Below are 27,729 nucleotides of genomic sequence, written 5' to 3'. Positions count from 1 at the left end.
TGCCCCTACCTGTCCCCAGAGACCACCAAACTCTTTGTAAACGCTCTTATCATCTCTCGTCTGGACTACTGTAACCACCTCCTCTCTGGTATTCCACTAACCCAACTCTTTCCTCTCCAATTTATTATGAATGCTGCAGCCAGACTCCTCCATCCTTCCCACTGCTCCTCTTCTGTTCCATCTCTTTGTAGTTCTCTTCATTGGCTTCCATTTCACCTGAGAATCAAATTGAAGCTCCTGTGCTTTGCCTTCAAATCCCTACACAGTTATTGTCCCTTGTTACATTTCTGACCTAATAGAAAAATACTCCCCTAGCTGCTCTCTTATTTCCTCCAATTACCTACTACCGACTTCCTCACTCATAACCTCATCACACGCATGGTTTCAAGACTTTTCCTCGTCCTATTCGGCTTGCTCCTACTTTCTGATCTTCAAAAGAGCTCTACAAAAATAATGCTTTTTTTGTCTTTATGACCGTACGAGGTGATATGTATTAAAAAGAGAACCATTTATTAAACCTTTGAAAAGTGTTTTCACAAGTCGTTTGGTCCTTAAAAAGTGACTACAGAAGACAATCAACAAACAAATACATTGTTATGGTAACAAATACCGTCACCAGCAATTAAAAAATAGCCATACCAGAGCTGGAGAGTTCAGCATAAATAAAACCCGGAAGGATATTTCTTATTGGGGTGATGAGTTGACATGAAGACCTGAATCTGTCCCTCTGACCACATCATTGTTCCTCGAGGTGAAGAACTACAGCTTTATTAAGTACTCAGTATTCAGAACAGAAAAGCACTCTCTCATGCCATTAAAGGAGGGCTGCTCAGTCCTGTAAAAGCTCCAGCTTTCCAAGGAAAACAAGAGGAACCTTTTGTAACAGCACTGGACTGGGTAGAAGACTGCAGGGAAAATGGTATGTACACATAGGGAAGCTTACATGGGAGAAAGGTCAAAGGCTCAAAGTTTGGCTTTAATGTTAGTAAGAGAGTGCAGATTAATTATCCCCCCCATAGTAATTAGTGAGACTGCACCAGGGCACGACTACAGCAGGATTTCAAAATTTGTAGCATTTGATGTCCCATTGCTTTACAAGTACGTTTCTAAGGGACCTTGTCTTACAGTATTTTTATGGAATAATACCCTTGAATTGCTATGAGAGCAAAGAATCACAACTCCAGTGTGGACACATGATATTCTATACTGGACATCCTTCTGAACACATGTAAAATGTCTATGGCAAGGTAGGGGGTATTAGAGGCACTACAGAAAAAAGGAAGCATAGAAAAATAGACTAATACAACTTCAGCCTTTTACTTGTTTAGTCTTAATGTTCCCTTCAGGATTACATTTTTCTTTGGAAAAATAAATATCAATCCGGCAGGTCTCACAAACATTCAATACACTTCAGTTTAATTGATTCTGCAGTGTCTTCGCTTTTAAATACATTCTTTATACAGTTGTATATTGTGGGTATCCACCTTTCAGGTACAAAAAAGAAATATGTCCCAATGAACAGCACATGAAAAAAAAAGGGCCAAATGTTTACTTGCAGCACGTTCCTTTTCTTAGATTTTTTTTTATATTTACTTGCAAGGTGCCTTTGAACTTGCTAGGAAGTCTTTTCCTTTCAACTCTATAATTATTGTATGTATTGATCCAGCTCGCATACCCCTTCCCTATATAGCCTACATAACTTTTTATGTAGCTGCTGGGGAGAAGCGAAGTGGAATAATATGGCGCAAGAGTGAAAACCCTTGAAATTACTTTAGATTTTCAGGGAACCCCGTCTATAATTAATATATCCACGACTCACAGTACATTAGTGTGGTAGTCAGTGGGAAGAATGCCTCTTCATAGACAGCCAAAAAGACCATTGGTGCCACGTAAACTGACCTTAGAGCAGAAATTGCTCAAGGGACCCCTAGCAACATCTGGTTACCTGACCCCTAGCAACACCTATGGTTGCCTGGTTGGGAAAAACTGCTTGGGAGTATGACTGAAGCAACCTCTGAGTCAGCTGATATCACATTCAAGATGGCGGTACCCACTAGTAGTCTCCATCGGAACATTTGAATGTCTGCAAAAGGGAGGCTGTTACAGCCACATAGCATACATAAAATACATTACATGCAATCATAACCTTATAGGAAAATTTTTGTTTAAATAAACTGTTTGTTGCTGTGACCTACATTAACCAAAAAGAAATCGCCTTCACTTTTTCTCATATTAGAAATAAAAATCTGATTGGCATCCATTGGGTGCTAAATTCTTACTGGAAATTACAAGAAGTCACCATACTTGTAACAATATGCTGCAGGCAGCAACGATGTAGTAGGTGAATTGACACGCATGTCAGACTGGTATGTATGAGCAGCCCTGGTATCCATCCTTATCTTGGAGGTAGAGTGAACCTATATGAAAATACCTAGGCAGACTCAAATTTTTCTTCCAAAACTTTTTTTTGGGTATCCATGATAATCTGAAGGTGCAGAGATAAAAATAAGAACATCGATTTAGGTTTCATTTAATTTTTTGGTAGGAGATTTTGGCCAAGGAAATCTGGTTTCTGACTGGTGCTCTGGAATTGCCTCCTGGTCTGTGCCAGCCCTAGCAGTTTTATCTGCCTGTTAGTTTTGCTTGGCTTGGTTGAAGCAATTAGGAGACTTTCTTCTTACATGCAAGGAACTGCAGACCTTCGGCAGAGCTAAAGCAGTTTTCACAAAAACAGACAGTTCCTGTACAGATACAAAATGTGGGAGCGTTTCATTAATAAAACATCTAAAAACAAAACACATTTGAGAACTTGCATCCCCTTTTCAGATATCCAACCTCCAGGAACTAGACTACAAAACAATGAATTCAATGCATCAAGTCAAGTGACTTTGGCTACGTACACACCTGCAATAATTGTTGATAGAAAACAAACGATTACCAACCTATCAAGGATTATTATGAACGATCATATAGTGCACAGTTCTGTACATGCTGTAACGATACGATCGTTCAAAAATATTCCACTAATAATGTACACATACTAGATACAATTGTTTGAACAATGCAGGAAGTGACATGTGCCGGAGAAAGTGTGTAACAGAACAATTCACAATCCCTAAAGGACAGTACACACAATAGATAGCGACCGATCGTCGCCCAAACAGATCCGCTGGGTTGGTCGTTAGATAAACCAGGAAAGTCACTAGAAACTGTGTCGTAGGCCAGTCGTTGTGCACTTTTTTTGTTAAAAAATATTGGACGATCGGTCGTTAATTGTTTGTTTCCAATGATAATTATTGCACATGTATACATAGCCTGTTGCAAAAGCTGTAGCTTTCAAAAATGATTCCAAGAGTTGTTTCTTAATGCTGAAGTTATGTAAAGCTGAATGCCAGGCACACCTAACTTACCCTATTTTGTTTTTTTTTTTCAGGTCCCTTTTATCTAGTATTTTCTCTTCGAGAGTGAAATCTTCATGTGTAGCAACCAGGAAAAGCACAGAGACAACTACCTACAGGTCGCTGCATATAGAAACACGGTGTTCTCCATCACAGCCTCCCTCTGCTCCAGGCAATTCATAAACGGAAGCCAGGGGCTTTATTTTTTTGGATGGCCAGAATGAAAAACCACAGTCTCCGGTTGTATGTATTTCACTACACAGAAGCCTGAAGTACTGCTGCCCCTGTGCTACTCCCAGTTGATACATATGAAGATTTCACTTGGTAATAAGACCAACTAGATGAAGGGACTGGCACTAGGAGAAGACGAACATGGAACAAAGTGAAATAAGGTTAGCTAGATGTGGCTGGAGATCATCTTTAAATAGTAGGCAAAATATAAGCCACTATAATTCGTCAAGTCTTAAATATATCAATTATTAGTTATGTGGTTGAGAATAAAGTATTTTAATATTCCATAATGGAACATAAGCAGCAGCCCCTAACAGCAAGGAGACCACCCCGGGAGTTACTGATGTTGTCAAAAGTTTGGTGGTCCAATAATACCATTAGGTTAAGGGCTATTTACATTGATAGCATCGGTTACAGAAACCCTGAACAATAATGGTCCTGAATGTCTATGTGTTCTAGCACCATATCCTAGTGACAATGTGGTAGATCCGACATTTTGAGTAAGTTACAGCAAAATGTCTGAACTTCTGTACTGACAGAATATGATTTGCAGTTCTAAACTATTTATTGGGGAAGCCCATTTATTATATATATGAAACTTTCTTGTATTGAGCAATGGAGAAGGAAATTGAAACCTCCCCACCAAAGTTTTCAGTAAATATTATAACCTGATTGCAAATCAAATTTACTTCCAGTTTTTTAAGACTAAATTTTGTGTGGACATGCAGATTTTTTCTGGACTGTTCTGAGAAGGGTGGCACTAGCTGGTAATGCCAAGATTGCTGAGAAGAATATTTGCAATCACATCTGTTTATACCTTGCCTTAACCTTTACCCAATATTTTATCTCTGTCACATTGGGTACAATTATTTAGCCTATCATAAGAAAAAACAATTACCATGAGAAGGACTGATTAAAACCCAGGATCCCATGATGTTCTTCTCGGTACTGACTTCTCTTCAAAACAAATGATTTCATCTCCAACTTCTATTTCAATGTCACTATCATCCAGACTTAGGCCACACTCTACTCCTGTCTTCACACTCGGAACATCGTTCTTGTGATGCTTTAGAGATGTTAAGTAGCCTGTAAAGGGAATAATAATTCAGTTAAACAAAAACAAATATTAGGAATAGTGAAACTGAAAAAACTTGAAGATGCAGCACTTACCTTTCCATATAACATTATTCTTGCGTACTAATTTACATTTCAGTTTTTTTTCTAAGGCGCCTTTTTGAACTCTGCACCCCGCCACCTGGACCTCCTTCTTCCCCACAGTGACGTCAAACAAAGCCAGAACAGATGCTACTCCTGGAAGAGAACTGAGAATTAATGGTCTGTCGTGGAGTTCAAATAACGGAAAATAGGTTATATAAATGTCATGCCAAAATTTGGTTTTAGGTTTTCTTCTACAAATTGGCCGCCATTTATGCTAGTAAATATTTCTGACGGTACAAGACCTACTCATACTAGCTCTGACTGAGATAACAATTTTTGAAGCTTAACAAAAAGCTATCACTGATACTAAATTTTCAAGGCATCCAAGAATTCCAGCAACCCACAGCCATCCCCATCCCCAGCTGTAACATCAACAATCTTTCACTTTTGTTGCCAGCATTTAAAAACAGTGTATTGCATACCTGCCATTTTATTGGAGCTCACAGGGGAAGATTATAGATCAGGGGAAGGGGGCTGATAATCGGACACTCCAGGAAGTATGTAGAGATAATCACTGCTAATAATTCTGCTTAGGCTGTACAGTTTGTGTCAGAAAAAAGAGCTACTATAGATATTGAAGAGACTTTAAAACATGTGATTAGCAAACCTTGTAAAATTTTGTGGAAGGGTCTGTAAGTGACAGCAATGCCCCCGGAGATACATGTCGTAACACATTTTGTGTAAGTCAGTCATATATAATTTAGCATGGGATAGCAGAGACCTAATCAGCAGCAGAGGAATTGGATGCAGCAAATATAATATCTATTGCTTCCTTCTAGTGGCTGAGCCTATACACACTACACTAACCTGAATCCTGAGTTGTCTCCTTCCCAAACCTACATAGTAATAGTAGAGAGAAGGAGCAGTTGCACAAAGGAGTCTTATAAAACTGTTACAATGAAATAGACTTTCATCTGTCTTGCAATCCTTCATCGCAATAAGCTGCATCTTAACTATGTGTTGCAAACTTGCCAGCACACCTCATCCATTTTTATCAGATCTACTTTCATAAAAGTAGGAGAATGGGGCATCTCACAACTCTCTGCACACCTTTTACAGTCTCTTCTGTTAATGGGGCCAGTTTACTGCTGAGCTCATCCTTTAGATCTTCAACAAGATGGTAGATGACCTTATGAAGTTTGATGGGAATGTTCTTCTTATCTGCAAGTTGCTGCAGAGCTTTGGTAGCATTCACATTGAATCCATAAATGTAACCTGCATAATAAAAAGAGCACATTATGAAAAAGGGATAGGAGGTTTGCTAATCAACTATGCTTTTTGCTAACTTTACTCTGCAAGAGCCCATGCACGAGGCATAGCCAGTTTGCAGGTCTGAATTGTATGCAATGTGTTTGTGTGTGGACCTTGCATACATATGGAGAATAAGCTGCTCTATCAGCCTTTGTTCCATCTTTAAAAGCATAACATTATTAATTACTCACATCCCTCCTGGCTTGATGTGAAAAAAAATCACCATTGCCACTTGGGCCCTGGAAATTCTGCAATAATGTAGACATTCTCTGTGGTTTTCTAGTGCCCAGGAAGCAATGGTGACCCTATCCGCGTCTTTCGGAAATCACAATGTAATTTCCTATTTTATGAAAAAAAGAAATAGTGAGGTGGGGTTTGCTTTTTTTCCTATAGACCACAGCATGTTTCAGTGCACTACTGGGCATCACAGAGCACACTAATGGTGTACATTGGTGTAAACAGAACCTATCGGACATAAGGGAAATGCCCTTGTTTTTGCATTGGGACTGCCATAGTCAACACAGTCCAACACTGCAGGTAAAGTGACCTAAAAGGTTGTTTATAAGTGTATTACATGTTACCTTGAATTATATACATAGCACTAGGTCCCAGGTTCGAATCTTAGCCAGGACACTATCTGCATGGCGTTTGCAAATTCTCCCCATGGCGATTCCTCCCACATAGATTCCTCCAAAAACATGCAGTTAGTTTAATTGGCTTCCCCCCAAAATTGATCTTGGAATGTATTAATAACATATGGTGAGACATTAGATTGTGAGCCCTTTGAGGGACAGCTAGTGATAAGACTATAGACTTTGTAAAGCACTGTGTAATATGTCAGTGCTATATAAATACTAGATAATAATTATATAAAATAATCACAAACATATACATATAAGGCTGCTTGGCTACACAGGCACTGTGCAAAATGTATACACTAAATAAAGATACATGTAGTATGTTAACTTGGTCACCAGCCTGCCTCCAGCCTGTGATGGGACAGTAAAGGAGAAACAGCACACTGCTGTGGGCATCAATTTGCTCACCTTATCTGTAAACATGTACAGTTTCTAACTGTTTCTGAGTGCTGCCTCTCCCTCCATCCTTGTGAGGAGGCCGATATGAGGACTAATATAGCTATTTATGTTACTTCAATGTAAATTATATGTTTTCCAGTTTTTGTTTTTAAATAGCCTTAACTTTAATTTCAGATCTGTTCCATTGACTAACTGGGAGAAAGGTGTAGTGAGGTCACTCACTGTGCAGGACTAATATGTAATAGGCAAATACAGCTGATCTCAAGTACATGTATATTTATAGAGAGAGTTTTAAAAACACTAACAGGGCTGATTATTTTCAAATCTATATTTAAAGATAAAATAAACTTTAATTGCTATCTTACCATTAAATGTTTCTGCAAGAACAATATCATTCTCACTGATGTCCCCAATGCCAAAATGGACCAAGTCCAGTTTACACTCTTCTTCAGCATCGTATGTGTCAATGACATCAAGAATGGCTTCCACTGACCCATCTACATCACCTAGAGAAGGAAAGGGGAAAAACATTGACTCCATGGATAAGAATATGTTAAGAACATTTTACTACCTTTGATAATGATTTCAAGTCCACATGCTTGAATTTTACTCGGTCAGTTTTCAATCCTCTTGTTGCTTTGCCGTTCTACAAATAAAGATTAAGGACGTGGCATGAAAGCAAAAACAATAAAATCTGCAACATATTTAAAATGTGTTGCCGAAGTATCAATTCCCAGCATAGTAAAGGATTGCCTAGCCTTGGCAAGGTATGGTATGACTTTTGATACTGATGGGCCACAATAGACAGTGGTATATAACATACAGTAAGAAAAGCGTGGTGTCTACAACATGCAGCAGTGCATGTAAAGTACATCACAATATTTATATAGAAGGAGCGTGGTGGAGTATAGCATAGTGGAACAGTGTGGAACATATGATGTACAGCACAGTGTACAGAGTGGTGTCTGAAGTAATAGATGACAGCACAAAATGGAGTGATGGAAATTATATATACAGATTAGTGTAGAGTACATTGGTATGCAGTTTAGAATGTAATGAACCATATGGTGTGTGGAGTGATGTGCACATGCAAGTGTACAGTATTCAGAGTATACAATATTTAGCACAATGCCCAAAGTGAAGTCTTTATTATACAACACAGGGTAGAGAATGGAGCAGCGTAAACTATATAATATACAGCTAAGAGTGCAGATAGTGCACAGTACATATTGTGCAGTGGAGGGTACACAGTGATACCATGTGAGGATTCTTTGTAAAGCACAGTGTAGAGAAAGCAGCTTGTGGAGTACAGAACATAGAGGTCAGTATGGATTTATTGGGGACCTGGGAATTGTGAATGGTGTCCTTAGACACTTTTTACTTGTGTGTAAAATGTGCCCAATGTATTAGTTCAGAAATGTATGTTGGTGTGTATTACCTTAATATCAGCATAATATACATACATAACATTACTTTCCATCACTGGAAGAAGCACATTGCTGCACCTATTTCTGGGAACATGCTCCAAGGTTCCATCAGTATGACTAAACTCATTTTAGTACTGTGCAAAAAAATCATAAAAAGCATGGTACATGCCCTTTGTTTAAAGTGAGAGGATGGCCTGTGTGACATCCCTCAAGCTAATCTGTCAAGGAATTAAATCCAGTATTATCTAGAGAGAAAGACTTATAGGGATAGACTTAGATAGTCACCTTTTATTATAATAGGCACAGTGGGATGGTCACTTGACATCTTTTCTGATTGTCTTTGAATAATAATGCTCTTTCTGTTCCTGTACAAGATCGCATTCCTCTGTTTCCAGTTCATGCCAAAGAAAGTATCCAAGGACTTCCTGTGAGCCTCTCTATGCTCAAGTTGTTTAGCTGTTATTACCTCCAGGTCCTTTTTGATCTTTTCTTCCTCTTCCTCATTTGTCCTCCATTCAACAACTTCTCTGGCCCGTTGCTGGAAAGTTAAAGGAACAGATATACAGGTATTTAGAATAGAGCCAACCTATTACCCTAGTAACGGAGAAAAGTAAAGGGATGCCAGCTAGGACTAAAAGGTAAACAAGGCAAACAGATATCCATAACATTTAAAAATTAGATAACATTCTCTAAGGTACAACTTGCTTGAAAAACTGATAAACCCAAGAAGGGAGAACAGCACATTTAGCACTGAACTTCAGAAAACAGCTATGTGCAGCTATCTTCAGTCATCTGGCACTCATGCCCGAAAGCATGGTCACCTCCAAAACCTGGATCTAATTTTAATCCCTTCATCAACTTGCAAACTTGCTGCAGGGTGGAGGCTGTACATACTTCCCTATAAAATATTACACTTTGCCTCAGTACTCCTCTGAAAAGTCCTGAATAATAAAACTCTGCCATAAGAAAAAAGCTCAATGAGTGTGTTACAAAAAAGTACTTTCATTTATTTTTTTAGTTTCTTTTAGGTTTTCTTATATATATATTTTGTTATAGTAAATAAAACATTTTTTCATTTTCCAGGTTTTGTCATTTCTTTAAAGAGCATGTGCAGGCAAGTTCTTTCTTTTTTTGTGGATAAAGCAGGAAAAAGTCAGACCTTGCCACTTTATTACTGCTGTCTGTGTCCTACTGGGTGGGTTTACTCCCTTTATTAGTCCTGTTGACCACTGTTACTAAGACAGAAAGTAAGGGGTAAGCCAACATTCTCCGTTGTCATCAGAGCTATAGGTGTGGGACAAGCACCTTGTTTAACCCCTTCCTTGCTCCATGTAAATCTACATGGTTTATTTGGCTGGACATACACTATAAAATAAAACTTTAAGACTACTTGTACCTCTAGTTTCCTTGTTTGGAGGGCAAACTATTGAAGGGGGATGTGGTCAGTGCAGTGGCAGATATTGTGGCAGGTGCTTGTTGGGTGTCTTCCAGAAGTGCAGTGGAAATTCAAAAACAGACACTGCCTTCACTTAATCAAAATAAAAGAGTGTCAGGTATCGTAGACTAAGAAGTTCCAGTTGAAGGAGTTACATTCAGACAACCTTGCTGAAGTTACCTGTACAGCAGGATCAATGTGCAGTTTACATAAACAATAAACATTATACCTCGGATTCCACTTCCAGGATCTCATCTCCAGCAGATGGAAGCTCTTTCCAACCAACGATCTCCACAGGCATGCTAGGTGCCACCTCATTGAGCATGGTGTTGTTTTCATCAAACATCAGCCGTACCTTACCCCAGGCCTTTCCCGCCACCAGAACCGCTCCCTTTTGAAGTGTACCTCTTTGTACAATGGCTGTTGTCACTGGCCTGGAACCAAGAGAGGAGGATTGGTCAGATCATCCATGCACAGCATATTTTTCAACACAGAACAGGTCTAGTCTAAATATTGAATAAATAGCATCTCTTAAAGAAAAAGACAAGTTAATCTGGATGAAGATAAACCACAGAAACCACTAAGGACTGCCATACATGGGAAGACATCTTCGAACAAGGGAAAGGTCTGCTTCTCTCTCCTTGAGTAAAATCATATACTGTTAGATGCATGCTGAGAGATGTAAGGAGTGTAGTGAAGTTTACGTGCACCTTTACTGTAGAGTATGGCTCAATTAAAACTAGCATGTTTGTAACGTAGTATTGCTGCAGTAAACTGGATTAGGCTTCTCCAAACAAAAAAAACAAACAAAAAAAAAAAGTTACCAAGTTACCATTGGATCATATGGTTTTGTTCTTTCACATTATTTATTTTCATCTGTTCTCTTGCGGGAGTGCGTTTTTCAGATAGTACATGCAGTGTCTAAGAGTGGTTTACAGTTCCAACCACTTTCAAAAATTAATTTTGTACATAATTCCATATAGAATTTAAAGGGGGGGGAAACACACCAATCCCAACTGCAAGCCAATGTCTTCATTTGCAAAATAGTTAGCACCATTGACAGCTCTCAGTCACCTATTGACAACCATCTGGTGCCCTGGAGCAGAACACATCATGATTTTTATTTATAAAATTATTAACACAAAACACTTGTTGGGAATACAGCTTACCTGCCCATGTTTCAGATCATTTTATATATAAAAGCACACCATGCTACCAATTTGTCACATAGCTGGCAAACCTTCAACTGAGCACCTGAAAATTATTAACACGTATTAATATTAAAAAGTGAAATATATACCCCTTTCCCTTGTCTGTCCGGCATTCAATTATCGTTCCTTCAACCAGGCCTGTGGGGTCAGCCTTAAGTTCCATCACTTCTGCTAATGTTACTATGGATTCAGCAAGGGCCTGAAGATTCTCCCCCTGTCATAAACAGAAGACAAAAATTATATATATATATATATATATATATAGCTGCTTTATCAAAAGAGAAAAAATATAAAAATAACCATTTAGGTGTCCAATCTCATTTTCTAACTTGTCCTTTAAAAATAATTACACTGGAAGTCAAGAGCTTTCCAGCTTTAGTAAATTCTTACCCTTTACATAGTCATGCTGCACTAAACTCCAGTAACTGTTCTTATGGGTTAGAGTGGTGGCACCACAAAAATCCTGATTCCAATATTGCCACCGCATTATTAACAGTGGAACCCTCCCCTGCACTCCACAGCAAAATCAGTGACTTATCAGTTCTCCCTAACACCTTAGTAGCTACCTGGGTCATGCCCATCAGGTGTGCTGCAATACAAACCCCCCTCTGCCGGTAGTCAGGTCACCAACTACAACAACTAACTACAGTCTCAACAGGACTCCATTCAAAGCAACATCATTTAAAAGACCAAGCAGACCAACAGAATTAGGCGATTTACCAAATAAAGTGAGAACTTTTTGGGTATTTCCTCAATGTATTTTTTGTGCATGTACCATGAATTTCTCCAATGAACTGGTACCTTAATTCCGACTTTTAAGGAATACAAAAAAACAAAAACAAACAAAAAAGAGGCATATAGAAACTGCACTAAATGATGTCCAATGAACTGTACCTTCACTGTCCTGTGTCCTCTAGCAGAAATTGTTCAGGATTTGGATTGGATTTGATTGACAGTTCATACACACAACATGATTTGATAGATCGGAAACCTAAAAACATGTCATGGGTTGGCTGCCGATTTCCCTTCAGATTGAAAGTAAGAAGCCTTGGTGCACTAGGCTTTACTTGTTTTCCCATCTTAGTTTGGTAGGAGCAGCAGATTACATTTTACTTCCCTGCGCTTTTTAGTAAAAATACAAATAAACACATACTGTACTGTATTTTACCTTGAGTGCGGATATATTAATCGACTGAATATCTCCTCCAAACTCCTCACACACTATATCATGGGACAGGAGCTCCTTTTTCACTCGTTCTGGATCAGCTTCAGGTTTGTCACACTTGTTTATGGCCAGGATGATGGGAACTGAGACACGAAGATGGAGAAGAAAAAAATTCATACACTAAATACACAAATTCGTGCACATAGATTGTATTGTTCCTGAGGGTCGGTGCTCAGGCCTGCTTGCACTTAATAAAGTGGAACTAGAAACACTAATGGTTTAAAACTAAGATGGGATTGAGGAGGATGTGAATTGCTGGGCAGGCTGAAAAAGTGAAAAACTTATTTGGTGGAAAGACAGGGAAGTAAATGAACTAGCAGGGGAAACAGATATAACACAGCTACATTTACAGCTAGAAATATAACTACAGCTAACTACAACTAACTATTTCTACAACTAACATTTCTGTAATTTTGGATAAAATGGTCAGGGTGCTGATACTTTTGACAGGTTTTTATTGCTGTCTGTGTTCTTTTAAAAAAATCTCACTCTGTACTGTGCTGTTCTTATCACTATGATCCTGCTACAATTTATCTGAAACATTAAGATCTCTTACCATTGGCCTTTTTGGCATGCTGGATAGACTCCACGGTCTGCTTCATTACTCCATCATCCGCAGCGACCACTAATATGATAATATCAGTCACATTTGCTCCTCTCTCTCTGATTGCTGAGAAGGCTGCATGTCCTGGGGTATCGAGAAAAGTTATCCTGTTCCCAGACGGTAAATGAACTAAAAAAATTAAATTAAAACAATTACAAAAAGGAAGCGCAAACCAAATAATTCCTAAACTAAGATGTGTTTTTTTTAATCTCTTTTGCTTTTGCTCAATGTTTACGAATAGAATGGACTGCAGTGTGTGTACTAAAAAATGGATAGTTACAGCCATTACTGATCATAAAGAAGGTTCTAATACTTATATTGTGCTTAAAATACAAATTATGACATGTATTTATTTTATTTATCATACAGATTTGGGGGTTGTATTTGTTTGCTAAAATTAGGCAGAACATAATGATTTTTACAGTGTACACTTCATGTTTTTAATTTCCTATAGCAAAAATGCAATACCAATATACTCACAGGTGATCAATTGATACAGCAAGTCTAAATCACAGCCTCAGTAATCCATTTCCATGGGAAAAGAGATTGGCTTCCATTCACAACTGTTAAAGCCAACCTAAACTAAAATCTTTGCGATAAAAGACAGCATGGGAACGCAGAGCCTCCGGGGATACATACGTCATGTATCCCAGGAGGCTTCTAGCTGCCCCTTCTGCACATGACCGAAATGAAGGAGGATACCAGGATTACGTGGGACCTGATCCAAATAACCTCTGGAGGGATTGACCGATATGTGAAAGTAAAGGCGAGTTAGTTTTTTTTTTTTTTTAGTTTAGTTCCTCTTTAACTACAGGGGTTACTTTATAGTAGGTTTGGTGTATGGTATAAGTGCTTTCTTTCTTTAATTTTTTATATTACAGAGGTTACTTTCCTGAATACATTTGCGGGAGCAGTTTTTCTTCCCTACAGCCAAGAACAGACTTCTGAGCACAAAGCTGCGAGCTGCAGCAAGAGTTGGAATGCTGAGAAATTGCCCATATCACAGAACACGTAACCAGCAGACCAGGGTGTTTGGGCTGTCATAAGACTTAAGTGGTGTTTCAGAGTTGAGCAGCAATCAACCAAAAAATGGTAATGCCCAGAACAGTATATGGTTGGTCAACTTTTCACACAGCATACAGTTTGTTTGTTTTTTTATGAGCAATAACACTTTTATCCCTCTGCACCAATATGTTTGAATAACTAAAAATCAGCAACAATATTCTACAGAACTGTCCCTACTAATCTTACCACTAAATGCTCCAATGTGTTGAGTGATCCCCCCAGCTTCCATTGCTGCTACCTGAGTTTTGCGCAGCTGGTCAAGAAGTGTTGTTTTCCCATGATCTACATGGCCCATTATCGTTACCACTGGATGTCTGGGCACCAGAACAGAAGGATCTGCAGGGGCCCTAGAAATTGAAAAATTATCAAAACAGGATAAAAGTAAAATTTTACTATTTTAAAAATACCATTCATGAAACTGAATCAAACTGAGTTGTTAATGAACATTTTCTGATGCTTCTGAAAGTCGATATTTTTGTCCTGCATTAAAAGTACATGTGAAGAAGTGAGGGGCTTGCAAGTCTCCTGAACCTAACTTTATTAGGTGTTCAAATACCTCACAACCTAACAGTTGATATGTCAGAAGCTTCACCTTTCAAAAGAAATTTGCATTTTGGCACAACAATTAAATTGTTGTGCCAAAGATTAACTTGCAACTTTCGTAGCTTTTTGCTCCGCAGATAAAATTGAAAATGGTCATTTACTGTCCAATAAGAAGGCAGGGAGTAGAGAGGTGACACAGAAAGCTGACATACTAAAGGATGGACTGCTTAAATTAGAAACTGAATATATATATATATATATATATATATATTAGTTCACACGACTAATTGTACATATATGCCTGGTAAAGCAGTTCGCCTAAATGTACATATTTGTATTTGCCTGGATTTTTGCTAGATCTATGATCTAAAGAAATGAATACCTTTTTATAGCATCAACATTTTTCTTGACTTTTTCTGTTTTATTTTGCACCACAAAAATGTACTTCTTGCCACATTTCTTGACTACTTCCTTGATGGCATCCTCCTTTAGTATTGATGATGGTTTTAATGAGTCCGAATCATATGGTGTGTATAGAAGAGCCTCAAAAATGTCATCTAGGGAACAAAATTAAATATATGATATTTATATGTATGATATGGAAGCTGACTGTATACTGGTAGCAGCACAGAAGAACAGAACATGGACACATAGGTACAGGAATTACATTTGGGCAAAAGGACTACCATGTGATTACACAATAAATGAATGAGCATGTTTTCCACAGGCACCCAAGCCCTGAGTTCCGTACAACATGAATGGGACCAGGAGAGATCCCCCTATTGTCTGCACTTCAATGTTTTGCTGTGTAGTGGAAAGCAACTGACCAGGACATAGGAGTGGAGGCTGCAAGTGGATCTTACATTAGCTCAAACTGGAGCCTGTTTACACCAGGACTAATTGAAGTGTGCACCCACCAAGCCCTAAATGTAGCCTCTATAAAATGACCCCAACTGAATCCTGTGCACCAACTGCAACCTGGACCTCTATACACAGACTACAACTGGATCTTGGATACCAACTCAAACTGGAGCCTCTACACATATGGACACCACCAACAGGAGCTTGCATACACTTAATATACCAGCATGCTCCATACATTGCAGCCTGTATACACCAACCCTGCTTTACTGGCACATTGGGCCTGATTTAATAAAGCTCTCCTAGACTGGAGAAGATAGACTATCATGGAAGGACCTAGGGGATTCAGCAAACCTTGAATGGATCTGGTCCAGAACTTAAAATATTTGCCAATAGCAAATTATTTAAACATTTCCTTTTTTAAGGTTTGCTGGATCACCCAGGTTCCCCCATATTAGTCTATCTTCCCCAGTCTTTGAGAGCTTTATGAAACCAGGCCCATTGTCCCTATAACAAAAAGTTCCAAAGAAATCCCAGGTTATCTGGGAAAAAAGAAGGTACTTACTTATATCCTTATCCATGGCTTTTGCTAACTTAGTCACCGTCATGTTCTGCCATACCTCCACAACTTCTTTCTTCTGTTTTGGTTTAATTAAAGGCAGCTTTCCTTTCTTCATTTCATTTTCCTATTTATTAAAGATAAAAATGAGAAAAAAAAGCAGAGAATGAAACATCTGCCATAGTAAATTGGAGTATATGTTAAAGATTGCCTACAGAGGGAAAAAAGTGTAATGAGAGCAGTTACTGTAGATAATAAATAAAACAAAGTATTTTTACTGTGAGTACTGTACCCATTCCTGATATCTGCCTCTTGTAATATGAGCTGACAAGGTTTAATTATATCTGTCCATGTAAGCCCATACTCTAAGTAAGAGGTCATAACGTTACAAATAACAATTGTAAAAAAAAGTGATCAGAAAATAATCTGGGACTTAAAGTATCCATATTCACATTAAATTGTTAATATTGAGGGAATTTTTTATAATTCACAAATAATACCAATTTTACAGTTACCCATCATAGCCCCATAGTCATTTGAGACCCCACAAAAAAATAGTTATGACCACAATGTCAGGTGCATTTGTGTCAAGCAATCAATTCTCGATGTGACAGGGTGTGTAAGGTGGAACCTGCTGACAGAGAGTGAGAGCAGAGGGATGACTACTCTGTTTTGAGCTGCTCCTTCATCTTCCAATCACAGGCCAAGGCTGAGAGATGGCCAAGCTGTATTGCTTAACTGTAGGAAAGAAAAGTTTGAACACAAAGCTATCTGTGCCTTGTGGCAGAGCTGTGTAGATCCCAGTAGTGGGTGGATAAAAACAGCTCATAAATATACATTTCAGCGGTTTCACTGGAGTTCAGTTTTAAGTATAAAGTCTAAGGTTCGCTGCCCACTGTCCTATATTTTGACAATTGCATTTAATATAAAGATTCTTTCTAGTGTTCATTTGTAAGGAAATGTGATAAAAATTACTAGTTAAATACACTACTACAGCTTCAAGCATCATGGCTTAAAGCAGGGTTCTCCCTTTGTTTCTTTGTTTGCGTGGGTTTTTTCCGGGTACTCTGGTTTCCTCTCACTCTCCAAAAACATGCAATTAGGTTAATTGGCAGTCTCCCAAAATTGACCTTACATATGACTTTAGTAGGGACATTAGATTGTGAGCCCCTTTGAGGGACAGCTAATGACATGACTATGGACTTTGTACAGTGCTGCGCAATATGTCGGTGCTATATGTCTAAATATTGCGCAACAACAATTACAATATTTTACCACCTGTCCCATCAACTCTCCCAAGACAAAAAAGAAGAACAGTTATTGTTCAGCACTACAAAGCAGGAAGAAGAATCTGCATAAGTTTTAAGTATTTACAGCTAAAACAAATGCACGTATTTGCAAACTACCAGAAAATTGTTTTTTATTACACTAACATGTTTTGATTTACTTAAAATAAACCTGACACAGACCTGGGTATAAGCAAGGGTTATCAACTGCTGAAATACACATCAAATCAATCTGTAGATTTTGAGATTTAACTAGCATGGAATACATCTAGATATCAACTATTGTTGTAAAACACAAGCATGGCTTCCCCTTTTCCACATTCCCATTGGACAGAGAGGCTGCCCATCAAACAATACGGACCAACAGAGAGGCTCAAGAAGGCAGGGGGAGGGGTGGGATTAAGCTGAACTTCTACAATAATAAGGCTGGGTCTACATTGGTGTTTTTTAAAAACGCATGTAAACGTTCCTATTGTGTTTATATGCACTTTTATTAGCGTTTTAAAGCTTGCCTTTAAAATGCTGGAAAACGCCTATGCCACTTTTTAAATAATTTGCATATTATGTGCTCAAAACTGCGGGAAAATGTCCCATTAAAATCAATCGAAGTGCTTACCTGCGTTTTCCAGCGTTAACCCTGCGTTTTTATTTTTTACGTTTCAAGCAACATTTAAGATAAATGTCATAAACGTGCCTCAAGGAAACGTCCTGGTGTAGATTAACACATTGTAATGCATGGGGATTTCAAACAAGGGCTTTAAAAGCCTCAGGTTAAACGCTGGGAAAACAGTCCATGTAGACTACACCTAAATGAGATTCATAAATTATTTCAGCTGCTCCGTAGATCTGCCAGTCACTTTGAATGGATGTCATTGGGGGTTACAGCTACTGTCATATGATGGTCGATGATGTGATATCACCTTAGCACTCCAACACCAGCCAACGCTGGGTATTAAAACGTACCTAAACTCAGAATTTTTATTTGACATAAAAGGATAGACAACCCTTTTATTTAAAGTAAAAATTCAGTTTTTTGTGTTTTTTTGTAGTGCAACATCTTGCCAAAAAAAGTGCCAAAAAAAAGGGTGCAGCATTGTCCTAGGGATCAATAATGAATGGGAACGCAGAGGCTTGGAGCGCTTGGCTGCTCCTTCTGCGCATGCCTGAGCATCACTTCCATCAATAGGGGAAAAAATTGCCAATCTCACGCATGCGCAGTGCGTTATCTGGTGACGTAGGAAGGAGAACTCAGAAGAAGAGAGGAGAAAATGTCAGCGCCTGGCGCTCTCTCTGTGCCGGGCCAAAGCCGATGGAAGAAACCTCCCGATGGGCAGACTGATCTGCGGGATTTAAGGAGTGAAGAATTTTTATTTTGTTACCTTTTTGGCAGACAGATATCGGCACTGAGAAAGGGTCATCTGCAGGCTGCATGCTCGGTTTCTCTGGCACAGGATATGCAACTGTCGGCATGCCTTGTGGAACCGGACCACTTGTTCTATTTGCAGCAATATACTCCTATTCATTTTCCTGCAAGAATCAAATGTTTATCCCTCCGGTAAACATGACTGGCAATTAGCATCTATTATTCACTTAACAAGCCCACTTCCATACAAAGAGCAAGAATCTGTCTCTACAGCATGCGGGCAGAGGACAGGCTTTTCTACTGCTCCATAGGATCTGTTTAAAGAGAACCTGTAAATTAACTTCCTGCTGGCACTGAGGCTATAAACGGCTATTGTTGCTGTCATATGGGTAGAAATAGTACAAGGACAGAGCACCCCTGTACAGATATGCAATCGTTACTGTCACTGTGCAGCACTCCCTTGTCACACTACACATACTAGACCTGATTTATTTAAGCTCTTCAAGACTGGAGAAAAAATACTATCATGGGAGAACCTGGCTGATCCAGCAAACCTGGAATGGATCTGCTCCTGGACTGAAAGTGTTTGCCAACTGATAGAAAATACATTTATGAAATCCATTCCAGGTTTGTTGAATCACCCAGGTTCTCCTATCATAGTCTATCGTCTCCAGTCTTGGAGAGCTTTAATAAATCAGACTCGATGTGCTGTACAGAAACCAAACTGTGTTTACATGACCTATTCAAAGGAGTTATAAGGAAATGGATCACCTCCTCAGCACTATAATTTAATATTCTGCTTGTATGATATAATGATTACTACTTATAACAGTATGGTGAATGCTGTACCTGTCCTCTGTTTATTCTCCTCCGTCTGTCACTGTACAGAAATGAGGAGATAACCAACAGCATGCATCACCTTTCCACTGCACGCTCAGCCGGCTCCAAGGTCCCTTCCTCTGCAGGAACCAAGCCTCGTTCTGGAGAAGAAGAGCCAAGCCTCGTTCTGGAGAAAAGGATCCAAGCTTCGTTTTGGAAAAGAAGAACCAAGCCTCTTTCTGGAGAAGTGCCAAGCCTCGTTTTGAGTATAGAACCCAACCCACAATCTGTGAAAAGGAGCCAAGCCTCGTTTTGGAGAGCAGACTCTAAGTTTTGCTTTTGGAGAGACGTAATCAGGGGAGGAGCAAACAATCCTCACTCTAGGGAGGAATAATCAAGCTTAGATTCGGTAAATTGCAGCTAAGCCCCGCTCTAGGGAGGAGTAATCAAGCTTCGATGTGGGTTAATACATGAAGTCCCCAGGTTATATACAAGATAGGGACTGTAGGTTTGTTCCTAAGTTGATTTTTTATGTAAGTTGGAACAGGTACATTATTTTAATAAATGCTATTAGGACAGATATTTGTCTTGACATAATATTAGGCAGTGTGGTGTCAGGTACTTTATAAAATCCTCACTGTGAGTTAATCACCAGTAAAATCCCTACTTTTTCTGTACAAATTTGGGAAGACGTCACTAGATCTCACGCCTGCATAACCTGCATAGTGCGAAGTGATGTGATGATGAACCTGGAGGAGAGCTCTGTTTAGTGCTGAAAAAAAGAGAGAAGCCCAGACAGCACTGTACTAACTGGGCTTGGTTTGTGGAGGGATTTTTTTTTTCATGAAATTTCTTCCTTAAAGCAAAACTAAACACAAAAAATCACACTTACCTTTAAACCTGCAGATCAGTCAATCTGTCAGGAGGTTTCTTCATTTGGGTCCCATGTCCATCTTCGGCCTGGGTGCACTGGGAAGCACTGAGTGCCGACACCTTGTCCTCTCTTCAGTGTTTCTTGACCTATATAGCAGTAGTCGCCAACCTTTCGGACCTCACGGACCACTAAATCCACAGACTCTGGACTGCGCATGCACAGGGAGCCGTGCGTCACTCAAGAAACTTCCCCCAGAGTGACGTCATGATGCCAGAACCCGCCTACTTCCCCATCGCAGGCATGCGAGTTGTGGCATCATAACGTCACTCTGGGGGAGGTTTCTTCCCCTTTCCCCGTGCATGCGCAGTCTGGAATCCGTGCATTTAGTGGTCCATAGGTCCGAAAGGTTGGTGACTGCTACTATACACCACATAGTTTCTTGCTTTGTCATTGGGCCTTCCTCTCCTCCTTTACTGAGGTCCTTTCCCCTTTTTGAGTTAACCTGTGAAAGAATTCTATGTTTCCACTGATGCCTGGTTAGGAAACATTGTTATAAATAATTATTTTCTTTATTGTCAGCAAAATGTGGGCATGACGGGTTTGTCAGCTATAAATGTCCTTCTCTCTCTCTAAAAGATGGGAGATATAAAACCCATCAGATTTCTCCAATTTATTTATGAACTTCCTTCCATTTGGGATATTCCCATCACGCATTTCAGAAGGCTTCAAGGCAGTAAGTTGTGTTGGGGAAGCAGAAACCCCATTATGTGTATATAAGAGATCTATCACCATGCCACAAGGAAGATGGCTGTGGAAGCCATTAACAGCCAGCATCCCATGGTCCTGGATACAAGATAGCAGAACAAGAGAAGCGTGTAGCGAACATTAGCTGCAAGGCAGAGCTGGATGTTAGACAACAGTGGAACCCTGTGTAGAACAAGCTTGGGGCCCCCCTGCTGAAATTATTATTAATAAACAGGATTTATATAGCACCAACATGTTACGCAGCGCTGTACATTAAATAGGGGTTGCAAATAACAGACTTACACAGGAGGAGAGGACCCTGTCCCGAAGAGCTTACAATCTAGGAGGTGGGGGAACTCTCACACAATAGGAGGGTAGATATGTAGTGGTGGGAAGTAAAAAACAGAAGAAGATGAGTAGGCAAGTTTGAAAAAATGGGTTTTGAGTGCTCTTTTAAATGATCAGAAAGTAGGAGCAAACTGAATAGGACGAGGAAGACCATTCCAGAGAGTTGGGGCAGCTCTAGAAAAGTCTTGGAGCTGTGCATGTGATGAGGTTATGAGTGAGGAAGTCAGTAGTAGGTCATTGGAGGAGCAGGCAGAGCGGCTATATTAAACTGTATTTATAATGCACCAACATATTACGCAGCACTGTACAATAAATAGGGGATGCAAATGACAGACAGATACAAATAAGATACAGAGGAGGAGGAGAGGACCCTGCCCCAAAGAATGGTTTAGGGTCCCTGTTGGGTGAAGAGGGTCTGGGGCCCTCAATCAGTGGCACACTTTGCACCCCCCATGCCTGCCCCTGCTGCTAGGTATACATGGGCTATCAAATTTGTGTTTAATTATTCTAAACATTTATTCTTTTAGCTAAACTAAATATTTGATATAAAGGGGGGTCTCTTTAACCCTTTGGAATGGGACAAATTCACATAATGCACTTTCAGTGGTGCAAGTCATCTTCTACCCTCAAAGACAATAAGGAGGAGAACATTTGCACAGTGTCTTTATTACATGAATAAATAATAATTCTCATGTAGCATTAAAAACTAGAACTCTGATACCATTGTAAGCTCTTCCGGGCAAATGGTCCTCTCCTCCTGGGTCATTGTCTGCATTCGTCTGTCATTTTTTAAGCCTTATTTAATGTACAGCGCTGCGTAATATGTTGGCGCTATACAAATCCTGTTTATTAACAATAATATTAATTCAAAGAGATCGATCTCATGAAAATCCCCCATATAGTGTGATCCCCCATGTAGTGCGAGTCCCTACAGCACTGCATAATATAAAAATCCTGTTTATAATTATTTTTATTATTATTAATAAATAATAATAACAATAAATAATAATAATAATAACAACAGTAGGGACACTTTGTACATAAATCATTCTGCCCATTTCCCACGTGATTTTCAGTTCTAGTGTTTGTTCATGTATAATAAAGTTTATTGAGGAAAAAAATAATTCATCTGTAGCCACGCCCGCCTATTGGAAAGCAGAAGCCGGTGGCGTTGCAGCATGGCTAGCAGTCTGCGGGAAGAATTGCAGCAATACCTGCAGGAGCTGGGTATCCAGCCTGTGTGTGTAGAGCACCCTGAGGTGGGTCAGGTCTGCAGGGTGGCACCCTGAAGGTGCTGCGGTTCGGCTCGCTTTTGTAAAGATGTAGCAGCATGTGCTGGGTGCCACGTGTCATTATCTGGACTGGGCACTAGAGTGCGCTGCAGCACTAATATTAGAAAACTGGTCACGTGGAGCTTTGTAAACCAGAAATGGTAAAAAGTATCTAAATGTTACCATTTCCTTTGTAGGCTCAGTGCTGAATATTAAGAAAATGTTATGATCCACGGACGATGGACCACTACCGATCCTAATGCAAGAGAAGGGGAAGAGCATGCAGCAGGGTGCCACTCCGTCAGTCTTCTCTTCCCTGTGCATAGAGCAGAACAGTGCTGTATGTACAGCACTCGTTCATGCAATGTGCAATAATTGTTGGAAAGGATTGTGAAAGATGCTTTCCAACGACTAATATTGCACGTGTATATGCGACTTTAGATGAAGGTCATGCTTGTCTTAGATGCAAATCTGACATGTACAGTGGTTCCGATGTTGGTCATCAGTCTGCTAGGGTGGACGGCTGTATACTCCTATGGAGGAGAGCACGGTAGGGTGCCCCTCCCTCATCCCTGAACTCATTATTGAACAGAAAAAAACGTGTGTACAGCACTTGTTCAATAATCAGCCACTGGAAACAATCATGAGAGATGTCTGTAAAGGTGCTTATGTCTCACAATCTATAGCAACAAGGAACACTTGACACATGTGAGACTGTTCATTGTCGCTGGCTGCATGTTATAAGGATATACAGCAGAAGGCACACATTTGGGGCTGTATTGTACTGATCAAAGACCCCCTTGTGTAAGCAGGCAGACAATTCAGAAATGACCTCTTCTGTACCAGGAGACCCTTTCATGACTCTTCTCAGCCCTAGCTAATAGAAAGCCATGGCGGAAATAGTAAGTATTTTCTTTACAGGCACATACTTGTTGGCTAAAGTTTGGCAGTGTGAAAGTGTTGTTTTAATGCTGCATAATATTCTTTATGTTTGTTAACAACTATTTTAAATGATCAACAACACTATTGTTCAGCTACATTTTTGGTAAATGTAAAAAAATCCTAACACATTGGGCCTGATTTATTCTCCAAGGCTGGAGAGAATACACTTTTATCAGTGAATCTTGTTGATCCAGTAAACCTGGAATGGATTTCTTAAAAGTCATTTGCCATTTGTTAGCAAATGCTTTTAATCCTGGACCAGATCCATTCCAGTTTTGCTGGGCACTAAGGTTCATTGATCTTCTCCAGCCTTGATGAGCTTTAATAAATCGGGCTAATTGTATGGAGTGGATAGTATTCGTCATGCTAGTTGTTCCTATGTTAACTGTAAATATGTCTTACAGGTGTTCACAGTAGAAGAAATGATGCCTCATGTTCAGCACTTGCAGGGTGCACACAGTAAAAATCTTTTCTTGAAAGACAAGAAGAAAAAAGGGCTCTGGCTGGTGACTGTTCTGCACAATCGGCAAGTCAATCTGAATGACCTGGCGAAGAAGCTGAATGTTGGCAGTGGGAATCTCCGCTTTGCAGAGGAAGCTTCCATGATTGAGAAGCTGAAAGTAGGCCAGGGCTGTGCTACCCCACTCTCTCTGTTCTGTGATGTCCAAGGAGATGTGAAGTTTGTCCTGGATTCCAAATTTTTAGGAGGTCACGAAAGAGTTTATTTCCATCCAATGACCAACTCGGCTACCATGGGCATTACTCCAGAAGAATTTATGGCCTTCTTGAAAAAAACTGGACATGAACCTATAATAGTAAATTTTGAGGACTGAAAGCACTAAACGAATATTTATGTTACAGATTATTCTTTCGCCTCTAAAAAAGATTTTGTTGTTATAGGGGGTTTGCACTAAAAAACACAGCATTTGGAACTTCTGTCAGAGCTGTAAATTCGAGGATAGACGTGTATTAAAGTGATGATCCAAACAAAGCACAGGATAGTGTGACCAAGGGTTACTATCTTTGTTAGAGTTTTAATGTTGCTTTGTCTTCATTAAACAAGGTTTCTCTTAGTTCTGTCGTATTATTATGATGACATTGGTCATTAGGACAGCATTGGGATACAGAACTTGGAGGTTCTCACCCTGCTTCACTCTATCAGTCTAAGAATTTGGGGTAAAGTTCCAGTTCAATGAACTGTTTGGGGGAAAAAAGGAAGAAATATGAAAGAAAATATTGATAGTGATTTGATTATTTTTTTTTAAGGAAGTGGATTATGAGAAAATGCATTTGTACCTACATCCTACTCCAACTTCCCAGATCTCTGATTAACCCCCCCATTGGGGTAAAGCCCATCAGAGGAGGGCCAAGTTAAAGTGAAAGACATTCTGATTGTTCCTAAATTGTTACATGATTTACAGTTTAATAAAAAGATTAGACGTGTGGCTATTCGTATTTGAACTTTACCTGGCCTGTAATTTTATCACATCTGGTTATAGTGGGCACATAGTAAAGTCTATACCTGTTCTGATAACAACATTACCATAAGCACTAATTAGAAGGCTCCAGCCAGGCAACAAAATATTTAGGCTGGAATCACACTTTAGAGTTTTTGGTCAAATCTTTGAAATGGATTTAAGCACATGTTGAGTTGCATAGGAGCAGACCTAACAGTGAACATCAAAGGGTGAACATTAAGTGCCTCATAATGCTCATTGACATGCAACACTGTTTGTTTCACTGGAAAACATAAAAACTGACAAAACTGCCTTGGTGTGGGTTCAGCCTTAGGGGTGCATTTTGTGCATGGTGTTAGTTTACTGTTACAGTAGCTTTACAATGTTGCAGGAGCTGCCATGGTCCAACAACACACATTTCACACACTTTGGTGTGTGGAAATAACTACTGGGATGTCTTAACACGTAATTTGTTGCATTTGGTGTTCTTTTGCCTTTTTGTGTTTATGGTATTCTTTCAAATATTGATGCTATCTTCCATTTTTTATAGTCAGTAGCTGAATGCAGCAAGTGCTTGACTGATTCAGGAAAAAAAGTAATTGTCCTAAAGTTTAAAATGTCAACATTGAGATCTGTTGGATACGTTGGAGATATGCTGAAAGAGAAGAAAGAAAGCTTCACAAGTGTGATGTAAATTAATCCACAGAGCTGGTATTTGGTAGGGTTTTAGCACAGACGGAAAGCTATAAAAAGTCACCCTGCTTGCTAATTATCAAGATTATGTGGTAGAGTTGATGGAAAAAAAAATTGTGAGAAGATCTGATTGTTCAGCCATAATTTAAATCTAATAGGCTAAAAGCTTATTATCTTTCAAGACAACATAGATAAAAATAACTTCTTTCAGTGAATTAAAAACATTGAGTAACTATTTCAATTTACATAACAACCTATTTCATGAACATGGAGGTCACTTGTCTTATACATGTGAATCACATCAATCACTTACCTGGTTATCACCATGCATCCAGCAGAGCTTTGTTAACTAGCGTAGCCAACATTCATCCGGGAGCTCTACCTAACAACCACCATTTAGTGGAAATTTTCTGCAAATTTCACACTAACAACTGGCATAGCTGGGTTGTTAGAGTAAATAGCAGAAACCACTGCCATTGCCTGGTGGTTGTTCAGGAAAACGACTCGCTGAAAAAAAAATGCTAATTGATTGAATAAATATTCCCGATCAATGGTAAATCAACAACAGAGACACAGGAGAGGGAAGAACACAAACAGAATATCCTAGCCACGTACAGGTTTTTACACACAGTGGTTCAGAGAGACAAATGTCTTCTTGTTTTTTTGTTTCTCTTTAATAAATAATAAGACAAAATAAAGATCAATTCTTTTGAGCAGGGGCAACTGAAGTCAGAGTAACATCACTTCTTCCCAGTAAAGTAGGATAGGATTGGCTATTTTTTATTGGTAGTTTTCAATGGTGGCATAGGTTTTGGAAAATAAGCCGGCTAGATGGCACTGGTTTATACTTTTACTTTAGCACTTCATTGTACAGTGTCTCTTCCTATATTACTTTGAGTACAACAAATATGTGATTTCTGAGAGCTTAGTAAACATTGTGGGATACACATTGTACCGGAACTCATTTTTAAAAAAAATATGTCTTTAATCCAGTGTTTCCTGGGGTTTCTCCAGAGTTTGCTAGAGGTTCCTTGATCAATGAGCAATTTGTGCCTCTCAGGTCAGTTACCACTGACACCAATGATCTCTTGGCTATCTGTAAGGGTGGCATTCTCACTAACCACCATGCCCATGTACTGTGAGCTGTGGATATAGTAATTATAGCAGGGGTTCCCCTAAGTCCATCATCATTATTAGTAATTTGTACCTCACATTGTGAGCCAGCCAAGCAACAGGGTCAAGAGGCAAAGAGCCAATGCGCATTACCATACCCGACGATCCACAATCATCACAATTCTAAATAAAAATCAAAAAGTTTCTGAGGCTTAAAATATATTTTATTTTCAAGCAAGACTAAATTTTCAGCTGGTTGTGTTTCCACCTGTTCCTGTGTGAACAATAAAATATTATATTTGCAGTTTGCATTTTTGGCCAGCATTAAAGACAGCTGCAGAATTCCTTGTAACCTGACACAAGGCCATTAAACAGCGGTCACCGTTTGTGGTGGCGCTCCGGATGGAGGGAAATTATAGTTATTGAACACTTATTATATTTTTGTAACAATTCCTGAAATCTGTTTCTGATATAACCAACACTTCACATATTTACTGTTCTGTACCAATCTGAAAAGAATTACTTTTTTAAATAGATATTTTATATTTTTTTCTCTTTTGTAATTTTCTTGTCACTTATGGCATGTTCCATTGAAAGGCAGAGATCTAGTCCTATAAATATTTTTTAGTTCAATTAAAGATAAAATAGGGAATGGTTATACCTTCTAGTGGAGTGATCATTGGGGAGATTTCCCCAGTGGGGACAGAGTCAACAATAAAAACCTAACCAAGGTCCAAACCTTTCCCCACACTAT

The 27,729-nt window shown here is 39.2% G+C and overlaps 2 protein-coding genes across 3 annotated transcripts; one reads left to right on the top strand and one right to left on the bottom strand.

Annotated features, from left to right (window-relative positions):
* Positions 1 to 1,293: 1,293 nt before the first annotated feature.
* MTIF2 (mitochondrial translational initiation factor 2) lies at positions 1,294 to 19,694 on the bottom strand. The gene is made up of 15 exons (XM_072409675.1): positions 19,564 to 19,694; positions 18,731 to 18,878; positions 16,072 to 16,192; positions 15,028 to 15,202; positions 14,289 to 14,449; positions 12,990 to 13,166; positions 12,377 to 12,516; positions 11,298 to 11,422; positions 10,227 to 10,431; positions 8,848 to 9,100; positions 7,501 to 7,641; positions 5,898 to 6,062; positions 4,800 to 4,940; positions 4,528 to 4,715; positions 1,294 to 2,741 (listed from the first exon to the last, which is right to left on the bottom strand). Exons 2-14 carry the CDS (start codon positions 18,872 to 18,874, stop codon positions 4,543 to 4,545), a joined length of 2,121 nt encoding a protein of 706 aa, XP_072265776.1. The 5' UTR covers positions 18,875 to 18,878; positions 19,564 to 19,694; the 3' UTR covers positions 1,294 to 2,741; positions 4,528 to 4,542.
* A 2,945-nt stretch (positions 19,695 to 22,639) lies between these two features.
* Positions 22,640 to 25,157, top strand: LOC140329418 (prolyl-tRNA synthetase associated domain-containing protein 1-like). 2 transcript variants are annotated; one of them, XM_072409671.1, is made up of 2 exons: positions 22,640 to 22,758; positions 24,117 to 25,157. In XM_072409671.1, exons 1-2 carry the CDS (start codon positions 22,678 to 22,680, stop codon positions 24,543 to 24,545), a joined length of 510 nt encoding a protein of 169 aa, XP_072265772.1. In that variant the 5' UTR covers positions 22,640 to 22,677; the 3' UTR covers positions 24,546 to 25,157. The 2 variants fall into 2 exon arrangements, with proteins under 2 accessions (XP_072265772.1, XP_072265773.1); XM_072409672.1 differs by lacking the exon at positions 22,640 to 22,758 and adding an exon at positions 22,844 to 23,672.
* Positions 25,158 to 27,729: the final 2,572 nt, after the last annotated feature.

The sequence above is a fragment of the Pyxicephalus adspersus genome, chromosome 4 (genome assembly GCF_032062135.1).
Source record: "Pyxicephalus adspersus chromosome 4, UCB_Pads_2.0, whole genome shotgun sequence".
NCBI classification, from domain to species: domain Eukaryota; kingdom Metazoa; phylum Chordata; class Amphibia; order Anura; family Pyxicephalidae; genus Pyxicephalus; species Pyxicephalus adspersus.
Note: the sequence above shows the minus strand (reverse complement) of the source record. Positions and strands in the feature narration are given on the sequence as shown.

Excerpts from the sequence above, each read along its gene's own strand:
- MTIF2 (XM_072409675.1), bottom strand. The coding sequence starts at position 18,874 with ATGAATAGGAGTATATTGCTGCAAATAGAACAAGTGGTCCGGTTCCAC. Across the intron at positions 15,203-16,071 it reads AGCCATGGATAAGGATATAA|ATGACATTTTTGAGGCTCTT; the intron begins GTAAGTACCTTC and ends TTTGTTCCCTAG. Across the intron at positions 14,450-15,027 it reads AATGTTGATGCTATAAAAAG|GGCCCCTGCAGATCCTTCTG; the intron begins GTATTCATTTCT and ends TTCAATTTCTAG.
- LOC140329418 (XM_072409671.1), top strand. The coding sequence starts at position 22,678 with ATGGCTAGCAGTCTGCGGGAAGAATTGCAGCAATACCTGCAGGAGCTG. Across the intron at positions 22,759-24,116 it reads TGTGTGTAGAGCACCCTGAG|GTGTTCACAGTAGAAGAAAT; the intron begins GTGGGTCAGGTC and ends TATGTCTTACAG.